The sequence below is a fragment of the Hippocampus bargibanti genome, linkage group LG05, assembly GCF_051943395.1.
Source record: "Hippocampus bargibanti isolate YZ-2025 linkage group LG05, ASM5194339v1, whole genome shotgun sequence".
Lineage (NCBI taxonomy): Eukaryota > Metazoa > Chordata > Actinopteri > Syngnathiformes > Syngnathidae > Hippocampus > Hippocampus bargibanti.
Genome location: NC_142738.1, coordinates 18,179,379 through 18,196,155, shown reverse-complemented (window position 1 = coordinate 18,196,155; position 16,777 = coordinate 18,179,379). Strand labels below are relative to the sequence as shown.

General features: G+C 41.5%; 1 protein-coding gene across 1 annotated transcript in view; it reads left to right on the top strand.

Moving 5' to 3' along the window:
* Window positions 1-426: 426 nt before the first annotated feature.
* Window positions 427-16,777, top strand: part of cecr2 (CECR2 histone acetyl-lysine reader) — a 45,853-nt gene continuing 29,502 nt past the window's right edge. Inside the window, exon 1 of the mRNA XM_088997067.1 lies at window positions 427-700. Coding sequence (XP_088853193.1) covers window positions 581-700 — 120 coding nt within the window. The 5' untranslated portion in view covers window positions 427-580. The remainder of the gene's footprint in view (window positions 701-16,777) is intronic.

Sequence of the window (16,777 nt, the reverse complement as noted above, 5' to 3'; positions counted from 1 at the left end):
ACAATCTTTTTAACATTGGTTTTGTGGTTGTTATTAATCCTGTGTCTGCTTGTGAAGACCGACTTTAAAACCATTGAAAGGGAAAAAAAACTATACCGATCGATTATTTTTAATTACATCCAGAAAGAATACTTGACACAAAGCAATTATCGACACTTTACTGTTATCGTTATTTCACCGTTCAAAGCATTCTCTTTAAACGAAGGTCGCACAATCGAGATCAATGGGGAATTAAAAGCATATAATTTTTCTGCTCCCAAAATCAAATCAAGAATTAGACAAGTGCCATCGAACGGTATGAAAACTCGGAAGTAAGTAATAGATTTGCTCATTTGTAGTCGTAACTCGAACAGTAAGTGGCCGTCCTCCCCTCCCTACGAATAATGGTATGGCCCTGCCCATCTGTTCACCTCCGCTGGGACTGATTGAAACAGCTTGAAGAGACCGGCGAATCGTCATGGCAGCCGAGCGAGGCAGACTGCGCAAGCAACTTTTATCGGAATCGTTTCATTGAACTTTTGAACCTCCAACCGATTTCTAATGACAGAAACAAACGTGACACGATTTGAACAGTCTGAAAATGTCCCAGGGATTTACAGTTTCTGTGGAAGAAGTCCAATCTTGGTGGGAAGTGCCCGCCATAGCCCACTTCTGTTCGCTTTTCAGGGCAGCGTTCAACCTTCCCGACTTTGAAATCGAGGTAAATGAAATCGTGTCATAACGGTAGAAATACCAACATTCCTGATTGTAGATATGAAATGTTGCTTGTGTCAGCTTTTCCTTATGTCCGCTCTGGTAAGGTGCTTTACGAACTATTCGCCAATTGAGCTATGCTCTTTGAACTTCCACCCTTTAACGTGACTATTCCACGACAAACTAGCTGACTGATTAGCAATGCTAACGTTTATCAACCAGTTAATCGGTCCTCAATAAAAGTGACCAGAGACCGAATTGAGATCGAATGAATTAGGACCGTCAACAATGAGGTTGTAGTTGGTTGTTGCGCTCTGTATTCAACGAGGGCGTTCTTGTGCACCTTGACTTGATATAAAAGACCGACGCTCCTCATTGTCCATCAGTTCACTCAAGACATCGGTCGTACATAATATGATCCCACTTGAAGTGTGGAACTCTGGAGACGATGACATCCTTGTGATACAAAATGAAACTTTAAAAGTTTCATGTTTTACATAGAAGTGTGATAGCGACAATACCGGGGTATTGAATAGGTTTCAACCATAGTGCTGCTTTATTGTGTATTGTTTGTCACATTAAGTTAAGTTCATGGCGTGGGTTTGGCAGTTTATTGTCTTCAGCCAGTCGTCAGCCATCTGGCTTGGGGAGCGAGACGCAGATGCTTCTCTGGCATTGTTTGCTCCCCCCGTTAGGGACTGAGTGAAAGAGTTGGTTCAAAGTGTGCTTGCTAATACCGCTTTGAACTGAAACACAATGCGTTAATTCCGAAATGTCTACAGCCTGGCAACTAGACGACTTGGTTTTGCTATTTATTGAAAGTTGTTATGCCCATCTGTCACAACAGGCAGCGATTACTCCGTGATGATTCAATGGTGACAATTAATTGCATGGGACTGACTTCAAATGATTTTTTCAGGTTACCCTAAAATGCCTTTATTGCCCTATCATCTAACAGTCAGCAGGGTGGAAACGCCAATTTAAGCTTCTTTGATGAAATGCTCAGTTGAACTAAACGTCATGCGTCACCGTGACTCTAAGCACAGCCTACGTGCATAGCCAGCACCCACCATTCCACATGGAGGGAATTATGGGAATTTCATTTTATGTCTTCATTCACAACTTACAGATCATGTTTTAATATTGGACATTCCTTAACAATTGTATGTATATTTTGTCCCTATCTGGAAGACGACATCTCATCTCAATGCCCAACTGGGGGGTGCTTTTGTATTTTACATTTTCAACTCAACCTATATTTCTGGAGCACTTAAAGGGCAACCGACGTCACTTTTTTGTTTTTTAACTGACATTAGAAAAACGTTTTATAGCAGCTAAAATACCCAAAACACGCAGTATGATATTTTTATTCAAATGCAAAACACCAATAAAAAAGACTTAGTGTCCAAAATCTGCAAAAAATTGAGCTGTGAATTGGGCATTTTCAGAAAGCCCCCCCCCCCCCCCCCCCAGTTCGTGACGTCTTGCATTGCTGGAGAATCCAAACAATGGCTTCAGAGTCGGAGAATATGCTTTCTTGTTACACATCCAGTTATGAATATGATTCAAATAGTTCTGAAGAGGAAAGCATACATGTTTGCAATCGAGTAAAGAAGTCCTTTCGTGTCATTTTGAGGCATCTGGACTGCAATGTAGCGTCCCGCAAAAGAGGCTCCTGTGAGGAATGAATCAGCCCGTTTCCACAGGCTGATAAATTCCTTCCATGGATCTTGGACTCCCTCTTCTGGTGGCTTTAGGATGCAACACAAGGTTTTCAAACAAAACAGTACAGCAAAATACATTGATGTGATGGAAGGACGCTACAATGAGTCTTTTTTACGGTCGGGGGGGGGGGTCCTTTTATGACGTCACGCACGGACTCGTCACCAACTCAAAAACAAGACTTCCTGAATGTTCAGCGCGAGTCTTAAAACGTAAAATATAGCTACAGTAAAGTCTCGTTATATCGATATTCTCGGGAGTTAGAAAAAATGTCGATATAACCGTACTGTCGATATATCCGTCCTGCGCCGAACTGCATTAAGGGGGGGGGGCAACACGTAAACGGGGGATCTTTGATATGGCATGTCATCTAACATGCTTTTTGTACAGTAGTGAAGTGAAAAATAAATTTGTGCATAAAATAAAAACGTCTTTACACTTTTTTAATGACTACTGTATTTCCTTTCAAAAATGCAATCAATGCAAAATCCTCACGTTCTATTCACAGGAAACCACGAAAAAAACAGTGATTGTTGCAAGCGATAAAGATATCTGAATGCTACACAAATACATGGATGAAAAACCAAAACAGCAACGTTTACATTACTTATGTTGATGAAGTATGTTTCGTCTGAGAACTGTGTTGGGCCCAAAAGCTGCCAGAAGAGGGCATCCAAGCGCCATATAAGAAACGGAGGTGGCCATTGGAGCTCGCCATTTTGTGCCTCTTTTTTTTTTGGGTGAGAGATGTTTCCCCAATGTTGCCTCAAAATGGCACATATAATTCATTAATCGATTGCAATTATGTATGCCATTGTTGTCGCCATTGTTGAAGACGGTAGAAAATGTCGTCTGCTACACACGAGCTGGCGTCTGAAAATGAAAATGGCGTCTGCTACACGGGAGCTGGTCACGTAACAAACTCGTGTGACCAAGTCGACCAATGGCGCGACCGATACAGCGACCGATACAGATTTCGATCATGGTGGTACTGTATAGAAACCCCTAAGCAAATATCGATTCACCGTAAGTATTTTTTGTATCGATATAAACAGCAAAATGGCCGGCGGAAGATGAAAAAGAGCACCGTAGTAACCCGATTATCGTAAAAACCACGAATCATACAAATCGGAACTAATTATACATTCAAAGACTATAAATGTGCACGGGAAATGAAAATAGTGTCGTATTAAGCAGTATTATCAATATAAACGATATCGATATCACGAGACTTTACTGTATATGCGGTGGAATCTTATTAAAATACGCCCAGTAGAAGTCATTTGAAGCCATTTTACAAATTATGGAAACAACTTGTACGGAGACATCGGTTGTCCGTTAAACAAGCTATTTCAAATTGTAGGTAGAACATTCAGCAATAATTAAAACAGTCATACATGACTAAATAAATAAAATATGCTGTTCAAATTAAAGTATGCTTTATGGATTTTATGATTCATGAGGTGAGGTTTATGGATGTTGTGAAAGAGGACTTGGAGGTAGCTGGTGTGAGAGAAGAGGATGCCCAAAACAGGTTTATATGGAGGTAACTGATTCGCTGTGGCGACCCTTGAAAGGAAAAGAAGTTCTAATTAAAGTATGTGCTGTCAGTGGCATCTTAATGTCACACTCGCATAGGTGTCGCTGAACCGGTTTCCAGCAAATTGCAGGGCACACAGAGACGAACAAAGATCTGAGCTCACGTTCACATCGAGGGACAATTTAGAGTGTCCAATCAGCATGCCATGCATGTTTTTGGGATGTTGGAGGAAACCGGAGGACCCGGAGAAAACCCACGCAGGCCCATGTGGAACATCCACACACAGATTGTGGATTGAATGCACTGTGGATTTAATGCACTGTGAAGTCGACACGCTACCACTGGCCCACCAGGAAGCCATAAGTATGAACAATGACTCTTAATTTGATTTTTGATGAATTGTTACACCTGTGGACTAAACACTATTTTCTGTTAAATTCAAAATCTGTTTCATCAAGGTTCCACTGTCACAGGAAATCGATTTAATGTCAGATCCCTGCAACAGGTGAAGCCGGTTTGGCCACCATCACAAGTGACACACTTACAATGACAATCACTTAGATCCCCCTTTATATGCACGAGACCAGGTGGATTGTTTTAATGCTAAGTCATGTTGAATGAATCAACTGAACTCTATTTATATAGTGTTCTCACAGCTGTCACACTTACCAAAGCGCTGTGCACAAAATATACAAAAAAAAAAAAAAAATAACATCCATCCAAAATACACGCCATAACTCCCTTCATAAACGGCACTTTGCAAAGAGGGAGGTGCTGCGTGTTATTTCCTACGTCTTGCACTTGCACGTGAATGAAGCATAATTGTGAGGGAAGAGAGATTGATGATGCCTTTGACTGGTATAAATGAGACTGCCGGCCGGGATTATGGATGTTGCCTTCACGCCATGCATGGTTTCACTCAAGTTTGGTACAAGTGACATTTGAAAGTAAATCGAGCCAAATGAGCCATGGTTGGCTTGTAGTTTTGGAGCCCATTCCAGCATTGATTTAAGTCAACAATTTTGTCCCTGACATTTTCGGACAGTTCTTGGGTCTGGTTCATTGTGGCTAAATTAAAAGATAAGTGTATGTATGTATGTGTGTGTGTGTGTGTGTATATATATATATATATATATATATATATATATATATATATATATATATATATATATATATATATATATATACAGTAAAGTCTCGTTATATCGATATTCAAGGGAGTCCGAAAAAATATCGATATAACCGGGACTATCGATATATCCGACCCTGTTTGCATGTAATTTTCTCCGTGCGTGCATAGAAATAGTATCGATACAACCGGGACTATCGATATATCCGATATCGATATAACGAGACTTTACTGTGTGTGTATGTATATATATATATATATGTATGTATGACTTTCAATTAATTCCTGATTCATTTCTTGCTCGTAAAACATTTTAGGCAATGACTGATGCCTTTATCCATCCATACACGAGTTTTTAAACTTTATATTTTGTCATCTATGGTGTTGTCTTTGTGCACCTCACTCAATGTCCACGCACTTTCTCACCACTTGACCGGCTACTCACAGCCACTAGCACAACCTCTCCCCGATCCTATTCTCTTTCCCCATCACTAAGCCCCAGTCCCTGGCATTACCATGACTAAAACCCAGATGGTGGGTATTTCTTTCCCTTCCCCCTGAAAGGTGGAGGCTTTTCCTCTGACGGGATTCTAGCTGCATCCAAAGAGGGGTTGGTCATTTATTTATGCATTTGTTTTTGTTTTTTCATTCATTTACTTTATTTCCCATGAAGCTTGCCGTTTGAGTATAGTTTGGTCATGTTAGATTTGATAAATGAGTGTGTAATTTGCCTGTCAGTGGGTATTTGTTTCTGCGTCGACAAGGCCAATGGATTAGTACCAGTAGGACAATGACAGCTTTAAAGGACAACCGACGTTACTTTTTTGTTCCTTAACTGACATCAGAAAAACGTTTTATAGCATCTAAAATACCCAAAATACGCAGTATGATATTTGTAGTCAAATGCAAAACACCAATAAAAATGACTTAAAGTGTCCAAAATCTGCAAAAAAATTGAGCATTCGCAAATTGGGCATTTTCAGAAAGTCCCGCCCCCAGTTTGTGACGTCACGCCAAGACGTCTTGCATTGCTTCAGAAGCAAAACAATGGCTTCAGATTCGGAGAATATGCTTTCTTGTTACACCTCCAGTTATGAATATGATTCAAATAGTTCTGAAGAGGAAAGTATACATGTTTGCAATCGATTAAAGAATTTATTCAATGCCATTTTGAGGCAACATTGGGGAGAAACGATCACCAGAAAAGAGGCACAAAATGGCGATCTCCTGTCGCCACCTCCGTTTCCACAGGCTGATAAATTCCTTATATGGAGCTTGGACACCCTCTTCTGGCGGCTTTTGGGTGCAACACAAGGTTTTCAGACCAAACAATACAGCAACATACATTGACGCGATGGAAGGACTGCTACAATGTGTCTTTTTACGGTCAGGGGGCATTCCTTTAGTGACGTCACGTACGGACTCATCACCAACTCAAAAACAAGACTTCCTGAATATTCTGTGCGAGTCTTAAAACGTAAAATATAGCTATATGCGGTGGAATCTTTTTCAGTAGAATTCTTTTGAAGCCATTTTAAAAATTATGGACACAACTTGTCCGGAGACGTCAGTTGTCCTTCAAGTGTAACAGAAAAAGCTTGCATGGGTGTCATCACTCACTTGGAGAATTCACATTTTTAATTTTGACCTGATCAATTTGAGGCCCCAATCAAAATTTGATTTTGGAGGCCCAATTAGCTCAACCACTTCTCTCCACCCAAGATGTATCATATGATCATTTTCAGGTTTCTTCAGATTATGAGTGATCTGATAATTTCAATGTGTTGCAGTCAGGACACACCGAAAACTTGCTGGACAGTAGCCCTCAAAGACCGAAGCTGGACATGCCTGGTCTAGACAAATTCCGATCTAATGAGTAGCAGGTTTCTCCCACATTTTGTTTCCACAAAATATCCTTCTTAAAGTGAAGTGGGGCATTCTTTTTATTTTTCCTTTAAAATGTATATTTATTGAACTTCTTGCATGCTTGTCATGATGTGTCATCCAAATTATACATGTTCTGCATGTGCAGGTCAAAGCGATTCATTCAGATTAGTCAGATGGCTGCAAACACTGCCTCTCTCTTTCCTGATGCAATTGATGCTGTATACCCTGCAGGAGCACTTGCACAAAATGGATGCAACTATGGTTGTAAAATGCCATAGCTATGTACTCTGCTCTAGTGTACCTTAACCTACACTTTATAAAAAAGTGTTCTTCTTAAACGTACTAACCTGTCAAAAGTGGACTTTTTAATGACTGTCTGTGTAAGCTCTCAGTCGTACAGGAGTGGTCCATCGATGAGAAGGTTTCTTCAGCCGTCATCTGTACAATTTTGAAGGTTTCGGACGTTTCGCCTCCTATCCAAGAGGCTTCGTCAGCGAACTAAAGTCTGACTGGTCGTATCGGCCCTATTTATATATCCCTAATGTCCAGGCATGGCGGTGCCGGATACAGCTAGGATAGGATTTTTAATGACTGACAACATTTTGGGGTTAATATCTCGAATTTTGTGTTGGTTTGGTTATAACTGTCACCATCATAATCGTGGGCTCAACAATGACTTTTATGTTTCAAGGCCTTTTTTAGGGCTCTGATTATGGCTATAGGGAAAAAATATCAAAGCGCCTTCTTCAGGCCACTATAGTTTGCCATGTGAGCACATGATTAGGGGAGTGACAAGGAGTTGCTTAGCCCCCCAGGAGATGTACAGATGGACAAATTTAGAAACATCATATTGTGTAAAAGTTTAAAATTGGAATTAGATTTGAAGTGTTATTCCAGTCCGTTTTAACATGGTATACAAACAAGGAAGTGTGTTTACAAAATTAACCACAAAACCACAGTTTGTACACTATAAAGCAGGGTTTCCCAAACTTTTTCCCGTGAGGGCCACATAACTTTTCCCTTCTGTGATGGGGGGCCGGTGTCAGTTTGTAACAGAAAAAGTGTGACGATCGTAGGGGATCTTAAAAAAATGTCCAGAAAGCCACACATAACCAAATAACCCTTTCCAGGTTCTTAACAGAAAAAAGTCAGGAAACAAATAATAACACTATTAATGAAATAAATAATAAAGAAATAACCCTCTCTGAGTTCTTCACAGAAAAAAATCAGGAAATAAATAACACTATTTATGAAATAAATAATAACTAAATAACTCTCTGGGTTCTTCATAGAAAAACAGGAAATAAATAACACTATTTATGAAATAAATAACTAAATAACTCTCTGTGTTCTTCATAGAAAAAAAGCCATGGAAGATTAACTTTCTGTTGTGCCATGCACAATCTTAACAGATACAAGTTCAGCTCAGTTGTCAGAGCAGAATCTCTCTGACACATATGAGCAGGCTCTTAAAGTTCGTGTGTTGCTTCCTTATAATCCTTTGTAGGTTCCAGTAGGCTTCTAGACACCACTGTTTGCAGATGTCTCTCATCAACTTACCTGTGAAAACCACAAAGGAAGCAGGTTGAGAAAGTGAACTAAGTGATACAGCACCTACACAGCACAATACATTTCACTACCAGTATGGCTGTAAAGATAGATTTTATTATGATTATATTTGTTTATGCTCAGAATGACTCAAGTCAGAAAAGTGAGCTTACGTATTTATGTTCATCAGTGTGAACTGAGGGTCTGCATCTGGCTGGTGAGAAGTTGAATATCAGGTTCCATTCTAGTTACAGCCAGTCTCAAGCACTGATGCAAATGTTCTTCTATCAATCTTGATCTCATCGGAGTTTTCAGCAGTTTCATGCCAGAAAAGGTTTTCTCGCAGATATACGTGCTGCCAAAAACTGGACATTTTCATTGCGTGTTTTTTGATGTTTGGATATGTGTCATTTGGGATAGCGGCTTAGAAGTAAATGAGACTGTTGGGCTTGAATGCGTCTTTCATAACATCACAATTCTGTAACTCAGGTCCAACTTCTCTATGGTTTGGTACACTTGGTCAAAAATATCCTCTCCCGGTGTAGTCCCTTTGAGACTTTGGAGGGCTGCCAGCTCCTCGCATATCTCAAAGTTTGCGCTAACTCCACGAATAAAAATGAGCAGTTGCGCTGTGCCTTGCACATCCGTGCTCTCATCCAGTGCTAATGAAAAAAGTTGCATTCTTTTGTCTTCTGCTGCAGCTGGGCATATACATGAATCCCGATTTCTTCACCCCGTCTGGTGATTGTACTCGCCGACAGACCTACGGCATTATGTGCATCTTTCTTCTCGGGACACAACTCCTCCGCGACAGCATCCATACATTTCTTAACAAACTCTCCGTCCGTGAAAGGCTTACCACTGCTTGCTATCAGCTTAGCAACCCAAGAGCTGGCCCGAACGGATGCCTTCTTCAGGAGAGCTAGGCGTACAAATGTATTCTGCTGATAGTAGTCCACTTTTTGCTTTGATAGTTTGTCTGCTCATATTTGGCCTTGCAAGCTATCGTACTTGTCTTTGTGACGCCATTCATAGTGTCGGCAAAGATTGTATTCTTTGAATACTGCCACCGCCTCTTGACAGATGAGACAAAGCCTTTTCTTTGTATTGAACATAAAAATAATCGTCTGTCCACTGCAGGTTAAATACCCTGCATTCTAAATCAATTCTTCTCTTCCCTAACCTTTTCGCCATTATTCCGTTCTCTCTTTGACAGGAAGGTTTACAAGAGAAAACTGGTCTGGGACCAAATAGAGCGCCAAACTGAGTGCACCTGAATGTACCACTGGACTCCCCTCCACTTCCTCATACGTCACTTTCTTGTGTCGCGTCGCATTGTGACCGACTCCTTTAGCGTTCTATTGTGAGCAGGCGTGTTTGTATTGTTCAATCACGATTATAAACAACATACATTGATTAAAATAGGAGCAGATAATGATGACCTTTGACATGTAAAAGGATTTTTTATTTTCCTGGAGGCCAAATAGGAAAAAAATCTGATATCATCTCTGGTATTGTTCAGGGGGCCGGGCTAAATGTGCTGACGGGCTGTAGTTTGGTGACCTCTGATCTAAAGCATGTCAACTATTGTTTTGACTGCCTTTTAATTTTTCTTGAAGTAAAACCAGCCCCCCCCCCCCCCGCAAAAAAAGAAAACCCTTTCATGCAGCCCTGAACACGTCATGTCTGTACATCAAAAAACAGTTTAGAAAACAGTTATTCAAAATAATGATTTGGTGCATATCCATGCAAATTAATGTCTATTTCATAGCCCCCCCCCCCAATAATTTAAAAATAATGCCTTGATGTTAAAATGTTTTAAATGGGTCTCTGTTGGATTAGATCACACCAAGCAACTATTTTGGGGTTAGTTCATGGCATAAGTCTTTCTATGCAAAAACAATTGAACAACTCGTATGTCGAGTATATTTATACACATTTCCATGAGACGTTCGTTCCAAGTTGACTTTCTCCAGTGAAGTACCCTTCCAGCATTAGGCCAACCAATAACACTGGCCAACGAATATTTTAACATATTTTAGCAATATAATTTCAAACAAATTCCGAGAAAGGCCTTTTATTAAATATATTACTATTAAATATATTAAGATATTGGTGAAAAGAACACTTTGATCCCCTCTTCTATCATCTATAACTGTTTATACAACAATGGGTGCAGAAAAGTGCTTGAGCTTTAATCACTGTCTGTGTCTTCGATGTTTTGTCACCTATTTATTTATTTATTTATTTATGTATTTATTTATTTGTTTATGTAAAGCATTTAAATCAAATGGTGTGTAAGTCTTGCTTTTTGAATGTTGCTGTGCCAGTGCAAGTATGTGTTGTGCTGTGACGTGACCATTTTGTGTTTGGGAGCCTTTTACTGAGCATCTTCATCTTTATTAAGTTTATAGAGTTGCTTTTTCTGTAGCCACATAGGGGACATAAGCCAGTGTCTTATTGTGTCGGTCCCATACCCGGATAAATACAGAGGGCTGTGTCAGGAAGGGCATCAGACGTAAAAGCTTGGCCAAAACAAACATGCGAATCAAACATCTGATGATGGAGGACACTGATTCGCTGTGGCGACCCCTTGAAGGGAAAACCTGAAAGAAAAAGAATATGCAGATCTGAACATAACACAATGAGCTTTCCACTGCAGTAAACGCTGTCTCTGAAAGGGTTAAACAGATGAACTGATATTAACATTCAGTGATGATGTAGTGGTACACTCACATTGACAATGTGCATGTTGCTGTTGGTGGTGGTTCTTTTGTAAACCCTGCGATTGGCTGCTGCCAAGTTCAAGGTGCAGTCCACCAAGCACACGCACACACACCACACACCACGCTATGTTGACAATGGAATGATAAAAAGCAGCATATATCACCCAGTTGTATTGATGCAACAAGGGATTAAGCCCTTTCCAGCTTCATAGACTTTCCAGCTGTTGCACAATTTATTAATTCATTCATTTTCCGTGTTGTGGGGGATGCTGGAGCCTATCCCGGTCGTCAGTGGGTAGTGGGTGGGGGACACCCTGAACTGGTTGCCAGCTAATCGCAGGACACACAGAGACCAACAACTATCCACGCTCACACTCACACTGAGGGACAATTTATAGTGTTCAATCAGCCTGCAATGCGTGTTTTTGGAATGTGGGAATAAGCCAGAGTACCCAGAGAAAATCCATGCAAGCCCGGGAGAACATGCAAATTCCACACAGGGGGATGCTGCAGCAGTCATGTTCACAGTCAAAGTCCTGAGTGCTTTGAAACTCTAAATACATACCATCCTCAACTATAATGAATTAGTTGACACCACACCAACGCAAAGCATTTCCTAGATATGGAACTCCAAAATGTCCCAAAACATAGACAGTGCTATAAACATTTACAGGTCTGTACCCACCTTGAAACAAAAGAAGATGGTCTTTAAATACAGTCCAAAATTTATTTGATGTGCAATTCCTGGATCCCAAAACATGGTCGTGGCACTCAAACCTCGACGGGCTTAACTTGAAAACAGTTTAAGGCAGCTTGTTCAAATTTTTAAATGATTTCATTTAACATAAAATGTGTATAGCGCCAGGCAAATTGAAGAGATGCCAATGAATGCAGTGTCTCACATGACATGGAATTGCTCAGTGGGCCCGAAACAATTTCAGACACTTCAAATTTGTCTTCAATAAAGACCCAAAGTTTGGGTCCCAAACGATTGTATGCTCTTTATTTTCTGTAATTTGACAGTGGCAGGAAGGCCCCCCCATGCACAGCAACAATTACCTATTGTCAAGGCAGTTCACTTGTCCCCTGGAACCATTTTTCCCATTATCCCACCCACTCACCTTCAGCTCAGCTTGTGTGATGGCCTTTGAATCACCGACCTCTCACACTCTTCTCATAAAGCTTAAAGAGAATGTTTCACACCCTGAGTACTCGAAAGATCAAGAAACAGTTTGCATGTCCCTTTCTTGTATGCAATGAAGTAGTTGGTGGCTTTGTAAAAGACTGCAGACCCTCCCCCAGTTATGACTGACAAGTGAGGGCACACATACATCAGATGGGGGAGGCAGAGGGGTACAAACACTCGAGTTTCTCTCAGCCAGCCCCATTGTCACAGCTCCCCATGGTTCCTTTTCTCTGTCTCTAGTCTGGGGGTGACTTCCCTTCAATGTTGCAAAGACCCTTGTGTTTGGGACTAGTTGTAAATCTGAGATAAGAGGAAAGTCATGTGATGGAAGGTCTGTAAACGTAAATTAGAAGTTAAATGTAATAATAATAATACATTTGATTTTCAAGCGCCTTTTAAAGTTCTCAAGGACACGTTACAGTCACAGACAAGCATAGAAAAAAACAGATGTAGTAAATATACATAGACAACTATAGTATGTGCATGTCCGTGGACAGGTGATCAATTGGGTCACAATTTCTACATTATGTTTGTGCCTTACCTTGAATGCGGAGGTCGTCTGTGCACCACGGACACTGCTTCTTAATTCCATTGGCAGTAGATGATCAACTCCAGTGCATTTATGTTCCCCTTATCTCCTGTTGGCTGGATGCTAGTTTTCCTATACACCAAATATATGCAGTCTTGCCTTTATTTACAATAGTGTTTGCACCAGGACTCAGTTATAACAAATTAAACTGGTCAGGAACTGACAAGCAATCCTTGTTCATCCTCGACAATGCACAACTACTGATGCCACCTTAAATTATTGTAAAGCAACAATGCTGAATTGAATTAGCCTGGAAACAGACCATTTCAGGGAAGAAAAAAATCCTGATCTAGGGGTGTACAGTATTATAGTGTCTTCAATTTAAAGTATAATTCCAGCCGCTGTAATGCTTGTTGAATACATAATTGTCTCCCCTTACATGTGCGCTGCTCAGTGTAACAGATAAAACCAAATTGTATGCCCAGATTACCTTGCTCAGTCCAGATGCTTTGAAGCATCACTCCATATGAATTGTGGCTGCATAGTTAACGTGGCAAAACATGATACGTAGTTAAAAGCTCGCTTTGAAGTCGATATACAGTACTTAGAAAAAGTCATCATTGCCCCCACGGCAGTGAAAAAGCTGAACCCCTGTAAGTATGATCATGAAAATGAAGGGGAGATGCTTAGAAAGACAAGAAGCCACGTTTATTGCTAAACTGTCAAAATGCAGTCACTATTCACCAAAATATGTTTGTGAGAGGGCGGCCCGGTAGTCGAGGGGTTAGCACACCGGCTTCACAGTGCAGGGGTCGCTGGTTCGCGTCCCGGTCCGGCCTCCCTGTGTGGAGTTTGCATGTTCTCCCCGGGCCCGCGTGGGTTTTCTCCGGTTTTCTTCCGGTTTCCTCTCACACTCCAAAAACATGCATGGCAGGCAGATTGGCCACTCCAAATTGTCCCAAGGTGTGAGAGTGACTGTTGCATGTCTTTGTGTGCCCTGTGATTGGCTGGCAACCAATTCATGGCGTCCCCTGCCTCGTGCCCGAAGACAGGTGAGATGCTCCAGCACCCCCGCGACCCTAATGAGGAATAAGCGGTACGGAAAATGGATGGATGGATGAATGTTTGTGTGATGGTCGATCTGGCTGGAAACACACTACAGTGGACAGTAACTAACAGAACAGCTGAATATTAGGCAATACCTGTAACTAGTATACCTGTAAGAAAAAGTGATACAGAACAAGAGACAGGTACTTAAAACCAGAAATGACAGCAGACGTGATAGAGCGTATGTCATGGGTGACTGCGTTTCCTGCCGGCAGTAGGGACAATCTTTCTGGTGATACAGAACAAGAGACAGTTACTTAAAACCAGAAATGACAGCAGACGTGATAGAGCGTATGTCATGGGTGACTGCGTTTCCTGCCGGCAGTAGGGACAATCTTTCTGGTCATACAGAACAAGAGACAGTTACTTAAAACCAGAAATGACAGCAGATGTGATAGTGTATGTCATGGGTGACTGCGTTTCCTGCCGGCAGTAAGGACAATCTTTCTATTTCCGAGTCTCTGTCCACAGTGTCTGACTGTCATATATCTGACAAGACGTCACCACCTCAGCTGAAAGGAGGCAGTGCCTAGCAGTGTGAGCAGCAAATACCCTCCTGCTGTGTGTGTTCAGATTACTTTTCAAAAGCAGTTAGTTCAATGTCGGACACTGACAGTCTTACTGATGACAACGTAGTTGAGAGGTTAGCGCGTCGGCTTCACCGTGCAGAGGTCGTGAGTTCAAATCCCGCTCCGGCCCGGAGTTTGCATTTTCTCCCCCAGCCCGCATGGGGTTTTTCTCTGGTTTCCGCCCTTGTTCCAAAAACAGGCATGGCCAGCTGATTGAACACTCTGAATTGTCCCTAGGTGTGAATGTGGATGGTTGTTTGTCTCCGTGTGCCCTGTGATTTGCTGGCAACCAGAGTGTCCCCCGCAGAGTGCCCAAAGACGGCTGGGGTGGGGTCCACCAACCCCGTGACCCTCATGAGGATAAAGCGTCATGGAAAATGTTGTCCTTTAAAGGACCTTTAAAGGACAACCGACATCACTTTTTTGTTTCCTAACTGACATCAGAAAAACGTTTTATAGCATCTAAAATACCCAAAACACCGAGTATGATATTTTTATTCAAATGCAAAACACCAATAAAAATGACAAAGTGTCCAAAATCTGCAAAAAATTGAGCTGCGAATTGGGCATTTTCAGAAAGTCCCGCCCCCAGTTCGTGACATTACGCCAAGACGTCTTGCATTGCTTGGGAATCAAAACAATGACTTCAGATTCGAAGAATATGCTTTCTTGTTACACATCCAGTTATGAATATGATTCAAATAGTTCTGAAGAGGAAAGCATACATGTTTGCAATCGATTAAAGAATTTATTCTGTGCCATTTTGAGGCAACATTTGGGGGAAATGTATCACCCAAAAAGAGGCAGAAAATGGCGACCAGCTCCTGTGAGGAATGAATCAGCCTGTTTCCACAGGCTGATACATTCCTTGCATGGAGCTTGGACTCCCTCTGCTGGCGGCTTTTGGATGTAACACAAGGGTTTAAAAAAAACAGTACAGCAAAATACATTGACGTGATGGAAAGACGCTACAATGCGTCTTTTTTACGGTCAGGAGGTGGTCCTTTTCTGACGTCACGTGAGGACTCGTCACCAACTCAAAAACAAGATTTCCTGAATGTTCAGCGCGAGTCTTAAAACGTCAAATATAGCTATATGCGGTGGAATCTTATTATACGCCCAGTAGAAGTCATTTCAAGCCATCTTACAAATTATGGACACAACTTGCCCGGAGACGTCGGTTGTCCTTTAAGGCTTTGGTCATTGTCTCTCAGCAGCTACACAATAGGGATGCTTCACTCTGCATCAAGGAATGTTATATCCTGAGGACGTGAGGGAGAAACACTTTCCTGTGGTTTTATGGATGTGCATGCATGGCTGTAATGCACTTTCATGTGGGGGTGGAGGTTTTGCCAGGTGATGATTCTAGCAGGAACCATGTGAAGTGGATGGGTTTGGTGAGGGAAAGAAAGCAATCAAAGCATGGTAATAGACGACCCTTACAACAAACAGACGTCCCTATCCCCCTCCTAATATCCCTTTCACACTCCCAACTATTCGTGATAGGAACTCCAGTTAAAAGATAACCAACGTCTTCGGACAAGTTGTGTCCATAATTTGTAAAATGGCTTCAAATGACTTCTACTGAGCACATTTTACAAAGATTCCACCCCATATAGCTATAGTTTACGTTTTAAGACTCGCACTGAATATTCCGGAAGTCTTGTTTTTGAGTTGGTGACGAGTCCTCACCCTACGTCACTGAAGGAATGCCCCTGACCGAAAAAAGGACACATTGTAGCAGTCCTTCCATCACGTCAATGCCTTTTGCTGTACTTGTTTGGTCTGAAAATGTCGTGTTGCACCAAAAAGAGAAGAGCAGAAGAGGGTGACAAAGCCCGTAAGGAATTTATCAGCCTGTGGAAACGGGCTGATTAATTCCTCACACGGAGCTTGGTCGCCATTTTCTGCCTCTTTTTTGGTGATACATTTCCCCCCCAATGTTGCCTCCAAATGGCACAGAATAAATTATTTAATCGATTGCAAACATGTATGCTTTCCTCTTCAGAACTATTTGAATCATATTCATAACTGGATGTGTAACAAGAAAGCATATTCTGCGAATCTGAAGCCATTGTTTGGATTCTCCAGCAATGCAAGACGTCTTGGCGTGATGTCATGAACTGGGGGCGGAACTTTTT